Here is a 23,885-nt window from a genome sequence, read left to right on the forward strand (position 1 = left end):
GAAGAAAAACCTTGCAGTAGGAGGCATAGAGTTCAATCTGCTTTAATAAACAAGAGAAGAATGGAGAGGTAATTCAGGTAGAAATGTCCTTACTGGGTGAATATACCTTGTGTTATTTTCTACACTAGTGAAGACATGCCAAGAACTGCTGAATAGTAGCTAAAACCACACAAATTCAAATGTGAGGCTTAACTTTTAACAAAGACAGCAATTACCCTTTGGAGCTAACATGATTGATTTTCCATCTCTCCTTGTGTGCAAATCAAAACTTGCCTTTCTGCAAGTTATGCTTTAGAACAAATTGTTGGGCTCATTATAGTGATTAATGTCTGGAACTTAATGATCTGCAGAGGAGGTTAAAGTAGAAGATACTAGTGGTTTCTTCTAGATTTAAGCTCTATGAATTGATTCATGGTACCTCTGTTAAATTTGGGAACAAGCACATGAATTAGAGTCAGAGGTGATCTTGCAGGTATTTTTGGCCTGCCTGTTCTAGTTCAATTTTCTCATCCACAATTTAGTCATCATATAAAGCAGTACTAGAATAAGAACTAAAAAGGATGTAGGATTATGCAAGTTGGCTGGGATAAAGGAAATAAAAAGTGGGACACCAAGATGGCTTCACTTAACTGAAGATCAATGAACAAATGTAAATGCATGTTTGTTCAAATGCCGTTTATGCCTTGAACAATTTTTGTTCACCTTCCATTATTGCTCAGTAATATTTATTATGCCAGTAATATTCATGACAGGGTACAGTGGAGAAGTGTGGTAATGGGAAAGGCACCAGAGTTTAATGTCAGCATATTGTAGTGATACGAAAGCAACTGTGTGTATGGCGCACATTATTAAATGTGGAGAATAGGGATTTGTAATACTTTAATGAAACTAATTTGGGGTTGGGATGTTATTCCTGTTTAACAGGTATATTTTAGTGACTGTTTTAGTAACTTGGTATGGTCTTCAAAAAAACAATGGCAAAACCAAGAGAACAGAGCTCTTTGGCTTAGACAGTAGAACACACTACCTTACTCTGCCACGTCAGCAAATGATAAGTGTTTACAGTTTACAAAAATACAGTCAAGCATAAGGAGTCAGACTCAATAGATGGTCATAGAAGCTGAAAGTTGAACATCTGAGTTGTAAATTCCAGAATCCTGAGCAATGTAATTTGCTTCCGTATATAAAGAATCTATGATCAAAACACAAGCCAAAATAGTTAACATAAATAGACAGTCATATTTTTTAACAGACATTTTTTAACTGTGGATGTTTAGTCAATAGAAAATTACTGATCACAGGGGAAACTTTTAAACCTTTCAAATATATTATTTTTCAGAAAAATGCATCCAACCATTTAAAATACTGAAGCATTATTTCAAGCTTCTTACAGCATTCTTTTCCAAAGAATAAATGAAGTTTTATTCTTTAAAATATTCCTGCTAGAAGTGATATTTGCCCCTTCTTCAATAGTCACTGTACTATTCATTGAGGAAACAGATTTATATTCAAACCCGAGGAGAAAGTAAATGCACTTCTCCAGCCCTACAGTAGGATACCCTAGCACCCAGTAAATGATTTAGGATGTGGTGGAGTAGAAAGGAATCCTGTCTAACTCAGGAACTGGTGCTCTTACAAGGCTTTTTTTTTTTTTTTTTTTTTTGATCTTAAGACATTGATTAGCTTATCAGACAATTTTAGAATAAAGTCATAGATGCAGTTTTGTTTTATGTATAGCCAGTCCTGCAGGTGTTTAAGTATGCTCTCAGAACATTTACTAGACCGAGCTTCTTGGGGTACTTTGTTATAGAAATATCAGGCTTTAAGACTGTGACTGAAGCTGGTGTAAGTTACATGCTGGTCCTTTTCACAACAGAAACCATTGAAGAGATGCATGAATATAGCTGACTTTTGCCTAGACCACCACTTAATCTCTGAGACTCTTTACTTGTCTGGGTCTGGGGCTCTTTACTTGTCTGGCTCTGGGGTGAAAAAGTTCATGTCTGTTAATTGCCGCTTGCTGCACACACACAGGGAAATGCTCATTTGACAGGTTAGCGCTGATCCTGGTTTGCTCTGCAGCAAGTTGGAATTCCCTTATGTAACTGCGGGTTGTGACATCAGTTCTCTGGAAGGTTTGACGGTCAGAGATACTACACAAGAGTCGCCTCCTTCTTATTGCGTTACACCTGGTATTCCTGTCATGCAGTTGCACCTTGTAGAAACTCATGTGTGAACTTAAGACTTAGGGCAGAAAACAAGGCTTGGACCAGGCTATAAGGAGAAGAGCTCTCCCTCTTTTACCTTCTTTTTTGTCTGTTAATGAAAGATGTCTGATAAGGATTGTGATAAGGAGAGTTGCTCTGCGCTTGCTGTGGCACACTTCAAGAATGCTTTGAAGCAGTTCCAGAAACTAGTTGAAAAAAAAGTAGCCCAGAAGACAGAGGAGAGATTAGGACTGTACGTTAAAGATGATGGTAAGAGTACTCTGTCACATGGGAAGAATGTGTAATTTTCAAACTGAGAGAGGGTGTCATGGAGACAAGACCATAAGAAAGATCTCAAATTAATGTTCAAACAAGGCACTTTTACAGGAAATAGGTAGATTACTCTATGAGAGTGCTTTTCACCTGCTGCTAGGACTTCTGGTCAAATTTTAATGCTGTGCTAATTGCTCACAAAATCATGGTTAGCAGAGTTGCCACATATACATGTAATCACCTCTAGGATGCTTTTTGTTTTCAATCATCTGAAGAAGGACAAAGCCAATGAATTCTGTAAATCAAGCTTTTCAGTTGTAAATAAACAGTGTCGGTTTTGCTCTTTTTAATACAAGTGCCTTTACTGCATGAAAGGGTCAACTGAATTGCAGGGCATCTTTGGACTTGAGATCAGCAAAGCAGAGCTGTGGAATGGGAGTAAAAGAAAGAAGAGCTGGTGTTTTTCTGGCTTTTGTTTTATCTCCATTTCTTGCCTTTCATTGCATATTAGGTGATCTTGAAAATAAGACTAAGTAATTTATTGACAAACTGTTTTAATTAATACAGTGTGGGGAGATGGAACTTGCATGCTATTGATGTATAAGGAGAAATAGAACAGGAGATAAGGGGGGAGGATTAAAAAAGAAGCTATAGTTTGCCATTTTTTGACTCTGTGGATATTGTTTCTTCCATACAGACGAGATAGACTATGATAAGTTCTATGAAACCGTTCAAGCACTTTTTGGTCCAGAAATAAAAGATTGTAATGTTAAGGCCTTTTTCAGGAAGATTAGCAGCAACCTTGATGCAAAGACAGAATGGTGTGAGGTAAGGATTTACTTAATTTTATTTTATCTTTAATTTTAACTAATTTTAATTTATTTTCAGTGAGTTGAGAGCTGAAGGAATTAAAGCTGCAAAATTTAGCTCTTTCTAGCTATTATTAATGTTATTTTAAATAAGGAAAACATTGTACTCCTAGGGAAGAAATCTGATATGTGAAGTTTGAGCATCAGAAGGTGTGTCTTGCATACAACTGAAACTTGTAAATATGAAAATATCCCACTATTCTTATAGTGATCCCTATTCACTAGCTCATCCAGGGCATCATGTCAGGGACAGATTAAGTACGGCAGAGTTTTGCTGAGACCTGCCTTTTTTCTCTTTCTTCATGTGAGAAATAAATTTTGAAAATGACAGAGTTGTCTCTACAAGCATTCTGTACTGGATTTTCTGCTGACTATCCCTGATTAATTTCAGACTTCTAAATGGATCATGGAAAATAGCTTAATACATAGAACAATCCATGCTGCTAATTCTGGCAGGTTTCTAAGAGTAAGTTTTGCTTGTATCGTGCTAGTAAAATGCATTTTTTATTTGTAGAGGACATACGTTTCTTTCCCTTCCTACCCCTATCTGTGCGGTATATCAGCTGAGCTTGCAAAACAAAAGTCTTAAGCATTTAATTAGGCTACATGGTTTTATGTGCTTTGAGGAACTTGGCCTTTGTTCTCTCTCAACCAAGTTCTGTGAGCCTATTATCTGGATACACTTGGATTCATATTAAAGAACATTGCACCTGAATAAGATCATATTCCTGTGAGTTTTGTGAAAGAGCACTGAGTTTTCTACCAGAACAGCTTATCCTCAAGCAAAGTTTGATATATTAGATACTCGACAGGGCAGCTGGATCTGGAGGTGGGAGCCTGAGGGCCAAAGTCAGCATGTCCAAGTCTCCTCCTGAATTGCTTCGTTGGTATACACTGGCCTCAGGCATCCTGACAAAATGAAAATTCTCTTATGACTGCAGAATGCAATTGGTGCCTTGAGGATGAGTCTATCTTTAGCTTGGTTATGAGAAATTCTTTCTGTCTTTAAATATGTATTAAAGATAAATTTGTCCTTTAAATGCAAAACATTATAGGCATGGCAGCATTTTAGTAGAGTTTTGTAACCGGAGAATTACACAGGTATTTTTTTGACTCTGTAGCTGTGTGAGATCCATGTTATCCATTTTTCTGTCTCTAATGATGGTAAACAGACTTGCTATTTTTGGAAAAGCATGCAAGAACGAGGAAAAATGAAAACATAAAGTCTCTCTGGTTTACCCCTCTCAGCTTTTGGCAACATACAGAATTATGTAGAATTGTACAGATAAGTTATAAATTCTAGAACATGGTGACTTCCTTGTGATGGCATAGGTGGCATTGCATGTATGGCAAGTCCTTGATACACTAACAGTATAGACAAAAGGCAAGGTATTACCAACTGACATACATAAAATATAAATTCATATTTGCATTGAACTTTACAGTGTACCATCACATTGCTTGAAGATCCTTATCTCCTGTTCTTTAAACATTAGCAAGATTAATATCAAGTAAATTCCTTGGTACCCTAAGAGGAATATGTTCAATCCATTCAGTTTAATAAGTTTCTATATAGTAGTATTTTTGGCTATTACCTCTCTTAGGTTTTTACTTGTGATATCATATTGCCTCCACACTCGCTTTGGTCAGACTTTAAAGATTTTCTTCTAAGAAGGCCTTGAGGAAATCTGTGATTAAGTTATCTGAACAGGACTTGAACATCACATAATTATCTGTTAGTGAATATCAGATAAAACTTCAGGCCACATTTAATCCCTTTGTTACTAAATTCACCTTTGGAGAGCTAAATCTGAAATCTGTATCTTTGCATGTCACCTTTCTTCCTTAAATGTGAAATCCTGTTGTTACTGACTGTTCGTTTTTTCCTCAAAAGTTTCTAAGCAAAAAGAAAAAAGTCCTTTCCAGAATTGCTGGTGCATGATACTCATGCTTCCTTCTCGGGAACAGCTAGTTACTATTAGAAGTGCTGATGCTCTGTTTTCATTGTAACACTAGTCAAATTCTTGTACAATTCAAAATACTCTATTTCAAACTTCTTGTACGGAAGAGGAGAGAGAAGTGACATAATCTCTTGTGTAGATGTGGCAAGCTTGCCATCCATCCTCAGGCATCACATATGCTCTATAGGTATGAAGAAGGGACTCACTGGGAAAACTGCTCCTGAATTCTTGGCTACTGAATTCTTGACAGCTGAGCCCTCCCCTTATTCAAGAAAGTAGATCAGTAGCAAATTATGTTTAGATCCACTAGCTAATAGGCTAAAAGTGAAGGACAGTGTGTTTATGGGTGGAGTGAATAGCTTTCACTCCAAACTAACTTTACCTGAGTTTCCAAGGCAATCATCCTAGATATCTGAGCATGAAGATTATTTCTAATTTCTAGAAACAATAGCTGAGTTAATGAAAAGGAAAATTATTCAATTGAATATTTGAATGATGCAATTGAAATACTTTGGTCAAATTGCTTCATCCACCTTCCAAAATAGCTTTTAGACCAAACAAAAATTTTGAAAAAAGTGTTTTTCTCTCTGTTTCAAAAGGTTATACTCAGAATTTGGTTTCATTTTAAAGACTTTTTTAATCAAAACATTTGTAGGAAAATCAAAAATTAAAAATTTCATTCTAAGCTACCCTGAAAGTGTAACTTTTTGATTTTTTTTTGTTTTATTTTATTTAAAGCATCTGTAACTGCAAGTAGCTTTATCAAAGTTCTCTCTGAAATTCCTGAAAGAATTATGATGGCCGATAAGAGAGCACAACCCAATAGAAAAAGGCAAAGAGGACCCTAAACCTGCTGCATGCTGGCAGGCATTTCCATTCACCAGGGTATGGAGTTCTGTATGATACAGCACTCTGCATGTCTCCAGGATGTACAGGAGATCCATTATGATTCTTGGAAAAATCTTGAAACAGCACCTGCGGTTTGAGTGTTCTCATGCAGTTCTTGTCTAGGACAAATTGGAGCAGATCTGATTCTCTTCAAGAAAGGACTGTGTTATACAGAAATGCTCATCTGGATGACTCTATTTCAGCATCTATAGAACAATACAGTCAATAGTCCATTGCAAATGAAAGAAGGTAGGATATAGTTTCTCCTTTTGGTGATAGGCCAGGGATGTTGGCTGACCACAGCTTGGACGCAGCTGTTGAAGGGGGCAGCAAAAGCCCAGTTATGCAGCTTTTCCCAGAACTCCATCCTTGACCCTTTGTTCTTCTCTTCATGCTGTCACAAAAGTACAATTTTCAAATCTACCTCTTTTCTCTTTCTGGCCTCTTTTAGCTTGACAATAGTTCCAGGATATGCTTCCATAACCTGAAAGATCATGGCTTGATGTGTTTCTATTCCACTCTCTCTCTGATGCTTCTCTTTTGCAGATATTGGCATCCTTTGTTTCCATTTTCAAGGATTTCCTAAATTTCTGGTAGTCTTTGCAACACTCTACCCATACTCAAATGACACTTTCTTTTTGTTAAAAAACATAGAAGTAATTTTCAGTCTTCTCTTTAACTGTACTGGCTCCCCAGAACACTATGAGTTATGCATCTGAGTTACCAATAGAAGAGGAAAAGGGAATTCTGTTGTAAAACATGAAAAACATCCAAGCAGAAAAAAAAAAGAGCAAAGTTTTCTTTTGCATCCAATTGGACTTTGTTTTCAGAGCTTAAGAAGTGGATACTTCTAATGTCTGCAGTATGAGAGAGGAGATAACTGTGCAGCTGTGTAGGACTGAACTCATTTCCTCAGGAAATGTCTATCCTACTCTTGGGCCCAGGGCTTGAAGACTGGAGAGCATTTTAGTTAAAGTACTTCAATACCCTGGATTGGAAAAGAGATGCCCATCTGAATCTGCCTTCTTGAGATCATAAAGTATAATCAAGGCTTAGGGAGAATGTTCAAAAAGAATTTTAAGAATGGAATTTGTTTTTAGCTTCTTGTTCAGGCGAAAAGGAATCTAGATACCTTAAAGAAAATGTTCTTCTGCTGTGCGGGCTATCCTCTATGCTGCATTGAATCTCTTAGTTTATAAACATAGTGTAATCTGCCTTGTCTGCCATTTACTGGTTTTCCTTCCAGCTAAGGTCCTTAATAGGAAGCACAAATAGGTAAAACTCTAAAAAAGAAATTCAAGATGATGGTTTACAAAAGATGATGACAAACCAAGTTTGTACTAGCAGCTTTAGGAGTTAGATATTTTTCTAGAACTTCATGTTAAAATGGACTTCTTTCCAAACACTGAAGGAAGATTGTGCCTGACCAGATCTCTTCATCTAAAGTCATATTGATAGCTAATGATTAAGGGCAATTACACTAGAAAATTGATACAAAGAATATGAAATACTAATAAAAATGTCAGATAAATATTTGATTTTATACATGTAAACATATATTCCAAAGTACTTCTGCTGTAAGTTTTGCTCTGTTCTCTTTTTTTTAGATTTTTGGCCATTTCATAGTAGAAAATGATGCCATTTCTTCCCAGCTGATTGAAGAAAACACAGTTTTCCTTGTGTCCCAAAAACAACAGATTACTCATGCAGGTGACATATTTCATCTCCTACCTAAAACAGCAATTCCGGTCTGTTTAATGCTATGCAATGCACATTTTATTGGAAGCGCACTGATAAGATCTTGTGCTGCCTAAGCTTATTATTCACAATACTTCTTATGTGCTGCATAATATATCTTTTCTACAAACCTCTTTGTGTCTGAACATTCCACTGCTGCCTTGCCCACTTCTACATTTTCTTAGATTATCTTGGAATTATGGAGTTGTCAGACTATTTATTTATGCAGTTTTTCTTTGCCTTTCTCTGTTGTTCTTAAGAACTGTAGAAAGAACTAGCACACCTTCAATGTATTAGTTATATTTCAAATATAATACGATTATTTAAATCAAGGATAGTATAATCTACAACATGGTGTGTTACTGCCCTGGGGTTGGTATCAATGCATATTTTAGGAAGAGAAATGGGTTTGAACATTTTGGTTTTATTAATTTTTTTTTTTTCCTGTATTGTGAGATGAACAGGAATATTGTGTCATTGGCAGGTGTCAAGAGACGAGATGTGATTAAGGGTATAGTGAAGGTTCCCCATCTGGATTTCACAGTAACATCATCTCAAAAAGGAGTGCTAACTGTTTTTAACAACCAGGTATTTCTGATTCATACTAACATTTTTGTTATTCTACTAGATAGTATATATGTAAAGTGAGTGAATAGAGATCTAGAGTGCAAACTTTACCTTATTAAATATACAAATATGTATATTTTTTTAAAAATGGGGTAACTTTGTATGTTTACATATGGAGAAAAATATATATTGTTAATTTAAATTAGAAACCTGTCGAACAGTCCATAAAACTTGCTAGAAAATAGAAGAAAAGCCTTATTAAAAATAAATGATTAGAAGACAATTTAATAAAAAATATTGATATTTCTTTTTCTAAAAACTTTTCTTTAATGCAAAGTATGCTTTTGGCCTGTAGGATTAACTCTTGTATATACAGTGGAAACTAGAGCATTAACTGTTTTATACAGCTGCTGAGGATGTATAGAATGTAAAAGCATATTTTTCAGAGGTTTGCAAAGAGCAGTTGTATTTAATACAATACAATCTTTGAGCTTGCCAATCTCAGATTTTTGGCAGGTCTTCACTTTGGCAGGTCACAACTGCTTTGCAGTCACTCCTGTCATCAACAAACCATAAGGAGAGCTGTGCCACTTTAAGCAGGAATTCATACACAGATGCTATTAAAGTAGAATTTCTATATGAGTCGCTCAGATTTTTATATTACTGTTTAGGGGTATATACTTCTACATCTTATATGAGGTACATCATGCATTTATGCTCATTGGCACTTCAAATTTCTACAATTTTAATGCAGCCAGTTTATTAAAATTCTTTTAAACAATGAAGATATGCTCTAAAGCAGCAGTGATGCTCACCAGGGTTTTGGACTAATTAGGCCATAATGCTCATGACAGGAGTGTATATGTCAAAAAAGGACTCCTGTGGATGATTAAAAAACACCAACAATACCTAGGCTTTGGTAACGACTGAAATAATTTATTTGAAAGCCTGGTTCTTTGCAAACAACAATACAGCTTTCATACCGAATGAAATAATTTATTTGAAAGCCTGGTTCCCTGTCCTGCAGAGCGTTATCCCTCTTAGGGAGCTAGGAGAAATAATTCCACAAAGTATAACGCTAAAAATAGCTCTCCACCTCCCCCTGTCCCCGCTGCCGTGTTGAAGTTCCGAGTTGCTGCCTCCTCGCAGCCCAGGCTGATGTCACTCTGACATCAGTGACTGCAGGCTGCTTGAGGCAGTGCATTCGAGACCTCCAATCCCACAGCTAAAACTGTATGTTCTGGAAATGGCTGCGGCCTGACAGCAGTCGTTTAATCATGCTGTGGCCTCTGAGCTCAGCTCGTCTCAGTGAGGGGCCGTTGACTTGCGTAGAGTTGCTTTGATGTACCCTGATGCATGCAGGAGCAAAATCTCGTTCTTGAGCACTGCAGGCTCTCGAATCCTGTTACTAGCAAATGACTTCACATCCCACAGCCAAATATAGAGCTGGCCTCTTTTACATCATCCTTCTCTCAGAGTCCAAGGATTTAAAGAGACCTGAGGTTAAAATTTCAGGCTGTTTTTTCCTCTTTCCACCTTTGCAGCGTATCGGTAAGGGAATGTGAAGATACCTGCTCTGAAGCAGATTCTTGGTAGAACTTGTGCTCTAGGTAGAAAGACCAAAATATGAATTCATGTGCATTGCCTGTTAGACCAAGATGCTTATTTTTGTGTAATTTTTGCATTTTTAAAGCGTTTTTAAAGATAGCTATACATATGGTGTTCTTGGATGCACATACATCACACAGAAGTTAATGTGTTCCATTTACATGAGTAGATTTTTTTCCTGATATAATTAGTAAGTATAGCATAATACAGTTTTTAATTTTGCCCATTTGGGGGCATTTGGCTAGTGAAAAGCATAAATGTGGGGGAAGAGAATGGGCCAAATTCAGTTCATTCACCCTCGTATAAACTGGATGCTCAGTTTGACCGAGCTTTCCACAACATCAGCTAGGTATTCTCTTCGGGAAGCAAATCTAACCCGACAGTCTTCTTAATGTCTAAGTTATATCCCTGTAATCATCTCAGTTGCGTACTCTCATCAGGTGGGTTTTTTTGTTTGTTTGTTTGGATACAGGGTTACATTGCACTAGAAACTGATAATATTTAAAAAAAAAATTACAAATAAGAATGTGAACAATAAAGAAGAATCAGGCCATCACACAGTGTAACTGTTATACTTCAGTTAAATAGGAATTAATCAGATTATTTCCAGCAAATAATTAGTATCCACTATATTAGCTGGCATACCAACACAGGCACTCCTCTTTTGAACCTAAGATGTTGTCTGTACCCGGTGTTTTCCTGGAACTATTTGACAGGGCATTTTGGCCAGCTGCAGCTTGGGTTTGTTTATCCCACATCCATAGGAGGTGGAGTTGTTCTCCCTGTGGAGGAATATTAGAAACTCACTTCCATCAAGAGAACCTTGATCCTGTACTCCACCATAAAAATGTGTATTTTGTACTTTGCTCACTCCAACATCTCCAAATGAAAAAAAAAAAAAAAAAAAAGAAAAAAGAAAAAAAGAAAAGAAACAGCAGCCATGAGAGAATGAGATGGTTGAAGTTCCTAATTTTACGTCTAAGGAAATAAAAATAGGGGAATGTGTAGTCAGCAGACTAAAAAATTAACTACATCTCAAAACTGGTGCTGTCTCCTCTTGAAGAGTTCGAACTGTTGCTTTCTGGAAGGTCTTTCCTGGAAGATCTCAACAGCCAATTCTTTCTGCTGCCTGTTATTGTTCCATTCTGCTGGTGATAACAGGAGATCTGACTGTGTTTAGACTTTTAAATTATCAACTAGTTATTGCTACATTTATTTTTTTCCTTTTGCAGATGAGGGTTCTGGCAACCACTCATGTAAAAGTAAGTTCATTTTCCTGCTTCTATTAAATAATGACTTGAATTAAAAAACAGTAAGTATTAATTAGCAACTGAACATTATTCTAATGTTACTTCCATCCTTGAGACTGCTGCATAATTTTGCATAGGGTGCCGTAAGTCAGACAAGTTCAATTGTTTCCTTTCAATTATAGAAACATTTGGATAACTTGACTTCTTTTCTCTGGTAAATGTTGCTTTGCTACTGACTTGACCTTCACCCATCACCTTTTGAGATCTTTTTCTCCCAGGTGAGATGTAACAATTTGTGACTGTGAAATTCAAATAAGGGAAAAAAAGATTGTAAGTTCGCTAGTGGAAAAACATTTCTACATGTTGCAAGTTAGATTGGCGAACTGCATGGTCTATAAAGTTCATCTTTACCCTGGGAATATCACTGCAGATTTTAGGTTACATGCCTCCTTCAGGCAAGCTGCAGACAAGAGAACTGTCGTAAGTCTTAAAAAGTCATGCGGCCTGTTGCCTTAAAAGCCAGTGCTCGTGTCTTGTGCCATGGCAGTGCATTTTGCTGATTGTTGTCTCAGGTGTTATGAACGCTGCAAAAGGAAAGAGAAAATACCAAAGTCACAGGCCCAACAACCTCAACGTAGAGTTTGCATTTATGGTATTGCAAGGGCTGATCTGATCTGAAATCAATGCAGAGAGGTACCTAGGGAGTGAACTAAAACTACATGGCTAAAGGGTAAGTAAAAACAATCTGATCTCTGTGACCTGGTTAGGTTAAACTGTGAAAAAAATACTTATAGTTTGCACCATCTGCTATTTTGAACTCTGGCACCTTCATAACTTCATATGCTGTGTTCCTATGTTGTTTCCCATTTGAGGCAGGTATTAAAGTAAGCTCAGAAAAAAGTGGTCACACTGTTTATAACACATCTGTCAATAAATGACTGACCAAACACTTGCCTGTCTCTCATCCTTTCCCAGCTGAGGTGCTTTCACTTTTTCAGTCTTCTCTCTGGCCAAGAGAAAAGGAAGTTAGAAACAGTTTTTGTTCCTCCTCCTTCACTAAAGACCTAAGTCTACTAGAATTATTTCCTTGTATCAGAAACCCTGCTAACCTTGACCAACTACTGCCTGAAAAGCAGCTAGACATTGACAAAATGGAACATGGCTGCCTGGCCCTGATGGGGGTTCAGCGGGTGTGTAGTGGCACACACTGGGCCTGCTACCACGTACTCTGCCAGGCACTGGCTCTGTGCCAGATCTTCCCCAGGTGTTCTCACTACAAGAAATAGGCTATTTTATTTAGCATTCCTGTTTAGGTGTCTGCATGGAACAGTCCCCTCCTTAGCTGGTATTGTTCTCTCTCATACTTCCCCTAATTATTGCCCTGAGTATATAACTGCAATGGCTATTACCGGGCTTGAGGTTCCTGAGCTTTTTGACTGTTGTTAAAACAGTCTCCTTATTCCCAATTATTATGAAATACAATTCTGAATTGTTTTGAGAGAATCGATTTGCTTTTTTGAGGTAGCTGAAATCCATGATGCTATTAAATTTACTCACTTGGTCATTCTTTCCAAGATATATCTCTAGAATGAGCCTTGAAAACATTTTTTAAGTGCTTTTATTCAACCTGCAGTTTTCATTCAATAGCTTTTCTATAAACACTTACTAAAAATCAAGAGCCAGTATTTTAAGTGAAGTATCTTAAGTAAGTCATCATTATTGACTTATTAAGGCTTTGGTAAAGTGTACTAGTTGTAAATGTAAGCACTAAATTATTGTAATGTAGAACTATTAATAATGCATTCTTTTACCTCATAATTATTTTTAAAATAGATAGTGAGAGAAGCCTGCCTTTGCCTTGCAGGGCTTGCGTTTCTCTTCCTCAGATCTGTAGGAATAGCAGTCCATTTTTTTCTCAATGCCATTAGCTACTTTCATCTGCTTTAATATCACAACCAGTCCTGGCAGTAACTAATCAATCAATGAATTCATGGAGAAGTTTTCAGACTGCAAATACGCTGTCTGTTGATCGACCATTACCCACAACCGAGTGGGTGGCTAAGGAATTGCAGAACACTCCATAGGTTCCCGTACCTTCCTGCATTCGTTGTTCACTCAGCCAGAGTGACCGAGGTCTTAGCCCTTTGGTGAGGTGTTGAGCCAGAAAGCTGAAATCTGAAATTGTACTGGAAATGAGGGAGTGAACAGAGGGCCACGAGTAAGAGGAGAACAAGGAAATAGTAAAAGGGTTGCACTGATACAGCTGCCTGGTTTGCCTGTCCACTAAATACTGCAGAGCCAAGAGGAAGGATGCTTATAGCCTTTGCTCTAAAGCTGTAATTAGAGAGCACATTCTGCTTATAGCCTCTGGCAGACTCTTTCTTGCGTGAGCTACTTCTCAGTGTGTCAAGCTAATCTGTTAATATACACGTTGCTCTCTTCAGGGCTCCATACACACTATTAGTTTCTGAGCACTCTCAAGCCTTAAAAGGAGTTTATTTTTGCGAAGAGCTTTCATTTTGGATAGTAAGGATACAGTACCATGCTCTGCTGCGTGCACAGCCCTTTTATTCCACAGGCTGAGGTCCCTGAGCATAAAACCTTCCTTAAAGGTAGCATAAGCCAGCATTAACAACCTCCCTGTCTCTGTTAGCTTGAGGACATCTCTGTGGTGTTCTCCAGAACATGATATGCAGGAAGTCAGACTGGGTTATTATAGTGGTCTCTCCTGAACCTTGTATCCATGATCTTTGATCTAATTTAAGTAATTTCACTGGAATTATCAAAAACAAATTCAGCGCCATCTGTCTTAAGATGTCCCTCTTTCCCTTATACACCTGAAAACAATTCTGCTGCTGCCTGTTCCAGAAAACTTTAATTCTCCATGCTGGACTTTTCTCCGAATGACAAATTCAAATAGACTTGTGCAATATATGTCTTTTGTTTCTATTTTTGCAGTCACATTGTGCAATATGATTGTGCATATAAATAATGCTAAAGGAAATAAGAGGATAAATCAGGAGTTAGTTTTATTTATTCTTTCTTTCTGCTATCATATACAAACAGCAGATACCATGTGTTGCAACCTATTTTTTTCAGACTTTTTTTTAATTGCCAGTCAGTAATTAGAAACACTTATTTTCTCTGTAGAGGAGAATCTTACAACAGAAATCTTGTCTTGGTCAAGGTCTTTGGCCAGTGTTTTTCTGCTGTTGTAGCATTCGTTATTTCTCTATTAAGGTCTTTCTCCTTTCACTCAAAACTCATTGAAGTTCAGAAGCTGTGAGGAAAATAGTTTGAATATACCATGTGAATTTGTTTTCATGCAGGTTTATATATAAGCTGGTGTGATTCAGGATGCCAAAGGTCTGTACGAAGGCTACATAGAGAAATGAAATGTGAGACTGAGTCCTCATTTAACTGAGATCAAGTCCTCAGTTTATCTTTTTGTGTTTTCAGTATACATTTATAGAGGGTTGAAGGGTACTTGCCTATGGGATTTTAGTACAGGTATAGAGGGGATGTCAAAAATAAAACTCTGTCCTTTTTCCTTGTGAGTTTTCCTTTTGTGTTCTTATCTCCTATATATCTCAGGATATACAACAATTTACTTTTCTAGCTTATCTGAATACACACTACGCATAATTTCATCACTGTTTACATCATAATAGTATAAAATTTCATGGGATAGTTGGGATTATTTAAGAAAAGCAGCATAATTGCTTAAATCGTGTCAGCAGATAGAAAGCCATTTGAAATTTGCCTAAATCCAAATGAGTGGAAAGTGGAATTTCATGTATTTTACTATTTACTGGATGGAGTAAAGTCTTGCATAGCTAATATTTTTGCTCCAGAAAAATGACCTTCAGTTTTATTGTGCCAGCTAAAATATTCATTTTTGAGCAGTGACAGAATATATACATACCATTTTTACTAAGCATATTCCATTTTTGCATAAACAAGAGAAGAAAAGGTAGAATTTGAATGTTTCATGATTCTTTTTATTGCAGGAGGAAATTATTTCTGACTGTCCAAAGCCCTTAGCATTCCAGAAAGTACTAGAAACATTTATGAAGTCATCTATAAGACTTAAAAGATATGTTGATTTTAGAACTTGTTCTGCTATATTACTTGTGTAGGTCTGAAAATTCGTCTCCAGAACTAACTATGAACATGTGTCAGGTACAAGGACTTGGCAAATACACCTTCACCGATTGTCAAAGGGGTGACCCAGAGCTTCATTACAGGCAGGTTTCAGGAGAGTAGGCTTCAGATGGTAGGCTTTGAGGCAGAAAGATTAAAGGGAAATGTTTGCCTTATAAGATATTTAAGGAAAAAAAATGTTGGAAAAAAATGGTAGCTCACTGTTGTAGACATAAGCAGCATTATTCTTACACTGCTTTCTTCCTGTCAGAATTAGTAAATTGTGTCCTGCACGATTTACAATTGCACAATAAGATCCCATGCACACTCAGAATAATACAGCTTTTCATTCAGTCCTATGCCTAAAAGTGTTTGAATTTGACCTTCTGTATGGGAAATCAGAACGGTAGCCCTTTGCTAAAATGCTTAAAAGAAGTGTAAGTATCATGAAGGCATTTCTCTTGAGCTGCCAGGCCAGTCCCTCGCCTTTCCCATTTATTCTTCCTTAACTGTTAACAGACAGCTTGCCCTACAACCTTATCCTGTTCTCACACTTGAGCTGAGTTACTTCTCCTAACTGGATGAGAAATACTTGACATACAGGTGAGGTGAGTCACCTTCCCAGGCATATACTGACTGATTTAGGAAGGTTCAGGTACCATGAGAGCATTTATGGGAGACAAAACTTCTCAGGGGAGCAAGACATTTAATCTGTAAATAATGGCTAGATGTGTCTTTGCAAATCACTGTCCTGTAATGTGATTTATTTTGTTTTGCTCTTTCAAAATAACACCTGAGATTTTTGCCTGTATTTCTAGGTAAAGATATGAAATAAAGCCTTAAATACCAGTGTTTAAAGTGCTTTCATCAGGGTTTGTTTTATTGTCTAGTATTCAAATACAACATAAAAAAAAAGGCAAGTGAACTTGACTTCCTCTGTGAGCAGTTAGGAATTTCAAACCAATACTACAAAACAAGAATTTAATTACAAATGTAAAAGAAGCTTTTTTTGCTTAGTCACTGTTATCTGGCATTATTGTAAGGACCCTAAAAGCCCTAAAAGGTACAAAGGTCTTTGTGAGAATTTCTGAGCAATCCTGATAGCTTCTGCAGGACTGATATTTTCTACTTGTCTACCACAGAAAGCAACACAAGAAATTATTATAAATGGATTAATTCTTGCCTACAGGCCATTAGGATGAAATGAAGTTTTCTCATGCAATAAATAGGGCTTACATCACTCTGCCAGGATTCCAGAACCTTTAAACTAACAGCAATTTAATATTATATATAACAATGGAAATAACAGTAGGATCAGCAGCAGCTGCCCTCAGTTTACTGTGGTTCTAGTCTTCTGCTTTTTGCTTCTTAACTTTCTTCATGGGTGAAGATTATTTCTCTGGTAACAGATCCCTGTTTTAGCTGCTTACTAAATACTTCTGCTACAACTACTATATTCATCTTAACTGGGGACTGAGCAACCACTAATGAAGAATACATGGAATTCTGACTCTAAATGGTTTACATTGGTACTAAGTTGGTATTAAAATGGTGTTTTAATAATGGAGAAGGATATAAATTTACATAGGAGGGCTTTCTTTAGCTAGCCTTTTTTAAATTTTTCTTCAGGATACTGCTTGGGTGACTGGATGTGACTTCTTAACTCAGCTGAAACGCGTCGTGGCTGTTACTGAAAGAACCGTCATCGTCTGGGACTATAAATCAAAAGGGAATCAGGTAGTATGTTGGATCAGGCAAAGATTAAGGAAACCTGAAAAAGATTTCTCTTTGTTTTCAGCATACAATCTAACGCCTTTTGTCCAATGGGATGAAGCTCTTAAATTTGTCTTTACAGGAACTCAGTGAAACAGGGGAATTAATACAATGGAAGTTTTTTTTAGACGATGTAAAAGCTTTCTGGAAAGATGGAAAGCTTGTCTTGTTTTGTAAACAAATCCGTAGAGCAATTTGTGTGTCTATGTATATCTAATGCATCTGTGTGAGAATGTATATCTAATGTGTGCATATCTGTATACATATATAAGAATCTATTATTTGAGAGTCAGGGGACAGGTCTTCAAAAAGAATTTAACATACAGTCCTTTGGGGTAACTTCCCAATGTAAAGAAAATCTTCCTTCTTCACATCCTGCATTATGCTCAGAGCTTTCCAAAAGCAAAAGCATCTTGATGTTTAGGTGTATGTTCTAGCAGTTGAAGTTTTCTTGAAAGCCAAGAATTTCTGATTCATACCTTGGCTTTTCCCTTGTGTTCTGCTTTTTTGTTTTGTTTTGTTTTTGTTTTGTTTTGTTTTCCCAGCTGAGAAGATGAGATGAAGCAAAATATGCACTTTAAAGGATAAAATTGAGCCTAACATCTTTTTCTTTGTTGTCTTAACATTTGAAGACCTGTTCCCAAATTTATATAAATCAATGGAAATCTTTTTGTTAATTCTATGAAACCTCAAAAGGAAGGCTCAAAAATGCGTCATTATGGAGGTTTCTCCCAGTTATTATATCAATGAGAGCTGAGCCTGCCCTGTGGCTGAATAGGAGCAGTTATGTTTCAAGACAACAAGAATAATACATAGACAGCCCTATATCTGTGCTGATTCTTTTCACCATTTCTGATCTATCTGCTCTCCTGCATCCTGTTGTTTTACTTGCTGAGTTGTGGTACGCAGAGAACCATGAAGCAATTAATGCCTATGTCATCTGAAATGCTGCCAGGTTAGGCTGGCAAGGATGCTTTAGTCACATAACAGATGGAGTCAGGCAGTAAAAGCAATGCAGTGGAATACAAATGACCCCGAATTCCATTCCCGACCTTCTCCATGTAGTACAACACCCAATGGCTTGTACTTACATTCATTCTCTCTATCTCAGTTCCTGTAAACCCAGACACCTGCCCATGTGAGTACTCTGCTACTAACCAGGACTCTGGTATAACTTTTATGCGCGTGCTTAGACAGCATTTTATTTTGAGCAGGATGGATCCTACTGTCTTAACAAAAAATATAGTTCCACTTAATGTGGTGAAATCTTCCCTAAAATTTGTGTTTATTTTTTTCCTCACTCAAATACAATAGGCTGTGTATGAAATAAAGCCAACTTAAATCCTTGAATTTGTTTGCTTTTAACTTTTAACTTAACTCAGTGATCTTCTTCCATGAATTTCTAATACCAGAAAACAACTATTATAGAGGCATTTTGAAAAGCCAAAGATAAGATTTGGATGCTGCTGAAAGTAGATAAGTATGATATTTTCAGTCTATTTAAGGGCTTGTGTGCAATATCCGATAAACTTATTTCCTGTATTTCACAGAGTAATTGTTTTGTCATCAAACCAATGGAAAACGGTCTGCTCTGTGTTTGCACGGTGACTGCATCAGATCATCTGGCTAAGGATAACATCCTAATGGGAGATGATGGGGGTTATGTCAACCTGCTTACAGTGACCAGTGATGACTTTGGATTGAAACAATCTAAATCTAAAAAAAAATCGCAATTTCACGTCTTGGACTCCAAAAATTTTAAGATGTAGGTGGCTTATGATAAAATATTATCAGTCTGGCAGTTTTTGTTAGATTTGGGTTTTCTCTGACCTGAATGGAGGATAAGTGTTTGCTTATAAATTAAGCCCATCTAATAAACAAAGAAAATAGTTTTTAAGGCTGCAGTGAGTATAATTTGCTTATTGTTGTGTGGAAAAAAGCATCATTTTTAATGAGAGATTTTAGTACAGGGAGACTGCAGATTAGGATTCCAAGGAAGAGTTCACAATTGTGCTTGTCCAGTTTGGCATAGGCACAGCTCTACTGTGTCTTATCAAATGGAAGCATAATTGCTATTATAATGGGGCATGATACAACCCTAACCTTATGTGTGCTCTAAGATCTGTTGGCTTTTAAAGCGCAAGAACAGTTCTGCATCTGCCCTGGATGTTAATTGCAAGCATTTGTTGTATATAATCTCACCGACAAAATCCCTACCCAGCTATGGACATATTACACAGAATGCAATATATCCTAATAACCTCTCAATTTATATCCCTAGTGTTAAACGCAAGCTGCATGATGACTGGGTTATGAAGGTTAAGTATATTTCTGACCTGAATTGTTTTGGATCCTGCTCTATAGACAGCATACATTCGTTTGTTTTGGGTGACATAAAGCGACTAGAGGACAGCATGTAAGTATATGGAGTGTTCTGAGAAAAGACTTTCTGCTTTATAATGCTTCATGAGATTAGCACCTTGCCAATCCATCCTGTTGTACTGAAGTTGTCTTTTGTAAAGCATTGCTAATATGAACTAAGATACAACTACTTAAATACTACAATATTTGTACTTTGTTAGCTTTTGATGCAGGAAAGGACTGTCCTTGTGTTCATTTCTCACAGGTCTTAAGAATAAATTATGCTGTCAGGGTAGTCTGCTTTACTGTTTCATCATCAGGCACATTTTAGTCAATATATTGCTTTTGTACATGTATACTATGTATAGAATTATTTTAAAATTATGTCTATATATATTCAAATAAGTTTCAAGTTAAACAAACTTAAATCAAAATAGCAACTTCTCCTGAGGTCTGCAAAGCTGAATTTACCATGCATCAGGCTGTGGCCTCCTTATCTGCGCCATATTCTTGTTCATATAGCTCTGTGCTGTAGCTGACTTCAAGTCTTGCCAGCATGTGACTGAAGTATGTAGCCCATAAAGAAATAAATAATACATACAAACACTGTGTTATGTAAAAAGGAACTATAAATAATATTTATGTAGCCCTTTTCATTCAAAGATCTCAGGGCATTTTCAGCAGTAGATCAACTTGACAGTTTCTTTGCAAGGTGTGCCCAGAAATTAATAGTTTTTTAAGGTTAGTGGCAACAATTATGATCACTTTTCTTATATTTTGTATAACATGAGCCATAAATGTTCACATTGTAATTCTTGTATCAATCCAGGAACTTCAGATTTTATGAATATTGTATATCTGTTGTGGACAGGGGAAGTGAAATATGAAGCAGTTATAGCTTGGTCAAAGTCAGGAGAAAAGCTGAGAAATCCTATCTGAATTTCCTGTGGATTTTGGAAGAACAGATTTAATCTGAGGAGAAGGAAAGCAAAGACCAGAGAGCTAAAATTATAGTCAAAAGGTTATATGCTACCAGCACACACTGTTTGCTAGACATTAATACATTAACTGAAAATATTTTGGTAGATCTTTGTCATTTAACGCTGATTATAATTGTGTCTCCAGTTACAGTAAACACATTTCTCTAAGGAGTTTCTTACTGAAATTAAATAAAGTTACATTTAGACAACTGATGAATCACACTGTTGTTAAAATGAAATTAGTAGCCCTAAAAATATCTATTCATCAAATCGACTTCAGTATGCCCATTGCATAAGTAATTGTGGTTCAAATATATGATTAACTGATGAAAACAAAATATGTTTCCTCAATTAGCTATGCAGCAAGCAATTATTATTTTGATTGGAAATGTAGTCAATGTATTTTGTCTCCTGCGCAAATGTTAAGTTTCTCTGTGGATGATGGCTGGCAAGCACTTATAATCTTTCCTATTAAAGTGTTGAAAAAGGGGGAAGCCAGGCTGTGATTGTAAGGGGCTTCTCTGCAAGGCTGTGACTTGAGCAGGGCTTCCCCTTGCTGGAAGCCATTATTCACAGTCATTAATTAAGGAGCAAGTAGAAAGTTATACAAAATTATTTGATTTAAGAATTAAAGGAAAAAGATTGCAAATACTAACAGAATCTGATACTTACATGTTGAAGACTGTTACTTGCTATTTTACATCATCGAAATACTGAAGTTCCTCTGTCAGAGGAAGTCTTCTTAGAAAGAAGACTTTGCCGCCTCTTAGTAATAAGGAGCGAACAGCCTTTTATTTATTCCTGCCTACAAAGAACAAGCCTTTTACTTAAACACTGAGGTCCCCAAGTTTCCAGAGTCTTTTGTCAAACTTACGCTCATTCCCAGTTACAGTTTGCATGATTCATGGTTACTCTCTAGCCCAGAGTGAATGAAATACCTGCTTGTCTGGATTTTAAGGAAAAAAAAAAAAAAACTATTTTTTAATTTTCACCCATTTTACTTTGTATAATTTAAGTACACCGACAGTCTCTGTTTCCTGGCTGAGATGGCCCTTAGCCATGTAAGTGCTGAATCCAGAACTCAAAAACAAATATTTACCTTCTAGTAGCAATGGAGAAATGTGGAGAAACAAGCAGAGATTGCACAAAGGATGAATTTGGAAGGGACACTGAGTCAATCTTAATCTATGTTTGCTTAGTTTGAATGCTGTTTCTTTTGCAGTATTTTCTCAATAATTCTCTTTAAGTTTCAGAAATATGCAGTTTCTTCATGTTACTATCCAACACAAAGTAGATAAAATTAAGGCTATGCATTATACCATGTATTATACAGAAGCAGCAGAAAACTAATCGCATTTGTTTTATGTAAGATAGAGGCCAGAATAGACTTTAGTGTCAGAAATATGCACAGGCAGTTGGTTTTAAAGCAGTGATGAACTGCTTTACATATGCATCAAATGACTTGTGTGAAGGCTTACTTTGACAATAGCTACCATTTTAGGAGTCTGTCTGGAGTATGACTGATAAAAGATTCATCTGTTCATTTCAGAGATTTATTATTTTAATGGAAAGTGTACCATGTTCTATTTTATTGATGCTAGTATCTAAGTCACTGTTATAAGTCAATTTGCTTTTAACATTATACTGTATATATTATACAAACATAACAGTATTCTAATATAACAGTATATATTGTATATATGCATAATATAGTCTATATATCACAGAGAAGTAAAGTGCAAGGATTGTAGACTGTATTTCTTAACACTTTCTACCCGATTAACTACTTTATTAATGATTACAGGCCTGTAAAGGAATTTTCTGTCCCTAAAGGGGTCAATGCCTTCACATTCTGTGGAAAATCAAATGTCATCGTCACTGGGGGTAAGTACCAGGCTTACACAATCTATGAAGAAAGTTTTTTTTTTGCGAGAGATTTTTGTGTTGTGATTTCTTTTTCAGTTAGATAAGCTCAAGTAAAAGCTGGGTTAGTATGTTAGCAATTTAATGGCTTCAGTCTTAAATGATAGGGAACAGAGGTCTTGTGCTGAAATCTAGGCTTTGAAGTGGTATGACTCCTGACTGGAGTCTGTCAACAGTTTGCTCTACTGTAGTCTGGATTCAATTTAAGTGTCACACAATATGTATAATATACCAAGAGAAACAGGATGATGGACTACTCTAAGACACCATTCCCAGCCACACCAGAGCTGAGTAGAGGGGCAGGATCCCCTCCCTCGACCTGCTGGCAACGCTCCTCCTGATGCAGGCCAGGATCGTATTGGCCTTCTTGGTCATGAAGTCACATTGCTGCCTCCTGGTTAACTTGTTGTCAACCAGGACTCCTGAATCCCTCTCCACGGAGCTGCTTAACAGCAGGTCAACCTCTAATCTGTACTGGTGCCTGGGTTTATTCCTCCCCAGATGCAGGACCCTGCACTTGTTCTTGTTGAACCTCATGAGGTTCCTCTCTGCCCAACTCGAATTATCAATTTTCCAGTCTATTCCTGAAGAATAACATTTACATTGGGTAAATTTGGAATTCCGAATTTTGAATTGGGTTTCTGTCTGGCTTGTTCAACCCCTAGTTATCATCTTGACATAATTAGGCATCCTCCTACCTCTCACCCTCATTTGCACTGCTCAGTCCTGCTGCTTCCCTTGAACACAGAAGGAAATTATTTCTGAGCTGGATTAATGTGTCACAGGAGAGAGATGGAAGACATGGCCAAAGACTGTGAAAGGGCAGAAACATCCTTTTCAAGATCACTGTGGAGTTTAGGTCAAGTGATGTCTTTCAAGAAGCTGTACCATGAATTAAGAATCTAATCCTTCAGCTTTTGAGACATCCATCCTCCAAGGATGTATCTGGTAGGATACAAACATTTAACTTTTCAGGAAGCCAGTGACCAACTCTACTCATTCAGAAATTTAGCTTTAGAGTTCACTGCTTTATGAAAAAAATACACTGATCAGAATGACATAACAATCAGCAGGACTAGTGTAAACTGTTCCTGGCTCTGTATCTTAAAACCTGTCCCTCTCTCTCTCTCTTGTCTAACTGGTGATGATCTAGTCAAAGAGTGGATTAAACTGTTTCAAATGATCATAGGTGACTGAGTCATTGCAGCCATCCTAATTAGCAAACCTGCAACTTACATTATCTGTAATGTATACTAAAAACAGGAGCACTTAAGTGATCTAGGAATCACAGTATGTAGATTTCTTGATGGCATGGGCAAAGATTTGTAAAAACTGTGTTTACACA

General features: G+C 36.9%; 1 protein-coding gene across 1 annotated transcript in view; it reads left to right on the plus strand.

Annotated features, from left to right (window-relative positions):
* Positions 1–2,329: 2,329 nt before the first annotated feature.
* Positions 2,330–23,885, plus strand: part of WDR64 (WD repeat domain 64) — a 63,070-nt gene continuing 41,514 nt past the window's right edge. The window contains exons 1-9 of the mRNA XM_088524285.1: positions 2,330–2,477; positions 3,178–3,308; positions 7,806–7,908; positions 8,420–8,523; positions 11,343–11,372; positions 17,133–17,240; positions 18,827–19,041; positions 19,558–19,692; positions 22,422–22,501. Coding sequence (XP_088380411.1) covers positions 2,330–2,477; positions 3,178–3,308; positions 7,806–7,908; positions 8,420–8,523; positions 11,343–11,372; positions 17,133–17,240; positions 18,827–19,041; positions 19,558–19,692; positions 22,422–22,501 — 1,054 coding nt within the window. The remainder of the gene's footprint in view (positions 2,478–3,177; positions 3,309–7,805; positions 7,909–8,419; positions 8,524–11,342; positions 11,373–17,132; positions 17,241–18,826; positions 19,042–19,557; positions 19,693–22,421; positions 22,502–23,885) is intronic.

This window comes from Tinamus guttatus, unplaced genomic scaffold (genome assembly GCF_059628265.1).
Source record: "Tinamus guttatus ecotype Peru unplaced genomic scaffold, ASM5962826v1 Tinamus_guttatus_pri_ptg000208l, whole genome shotgun sequence".
In the NCBI taxonomy this organism is placed as follows: domain Eukaryota; kingdom Metazoa; phylum Chordata; class Aves; order Tinamiformes; family Tinamidae; genus Tinamus; species Tinamus guttatus.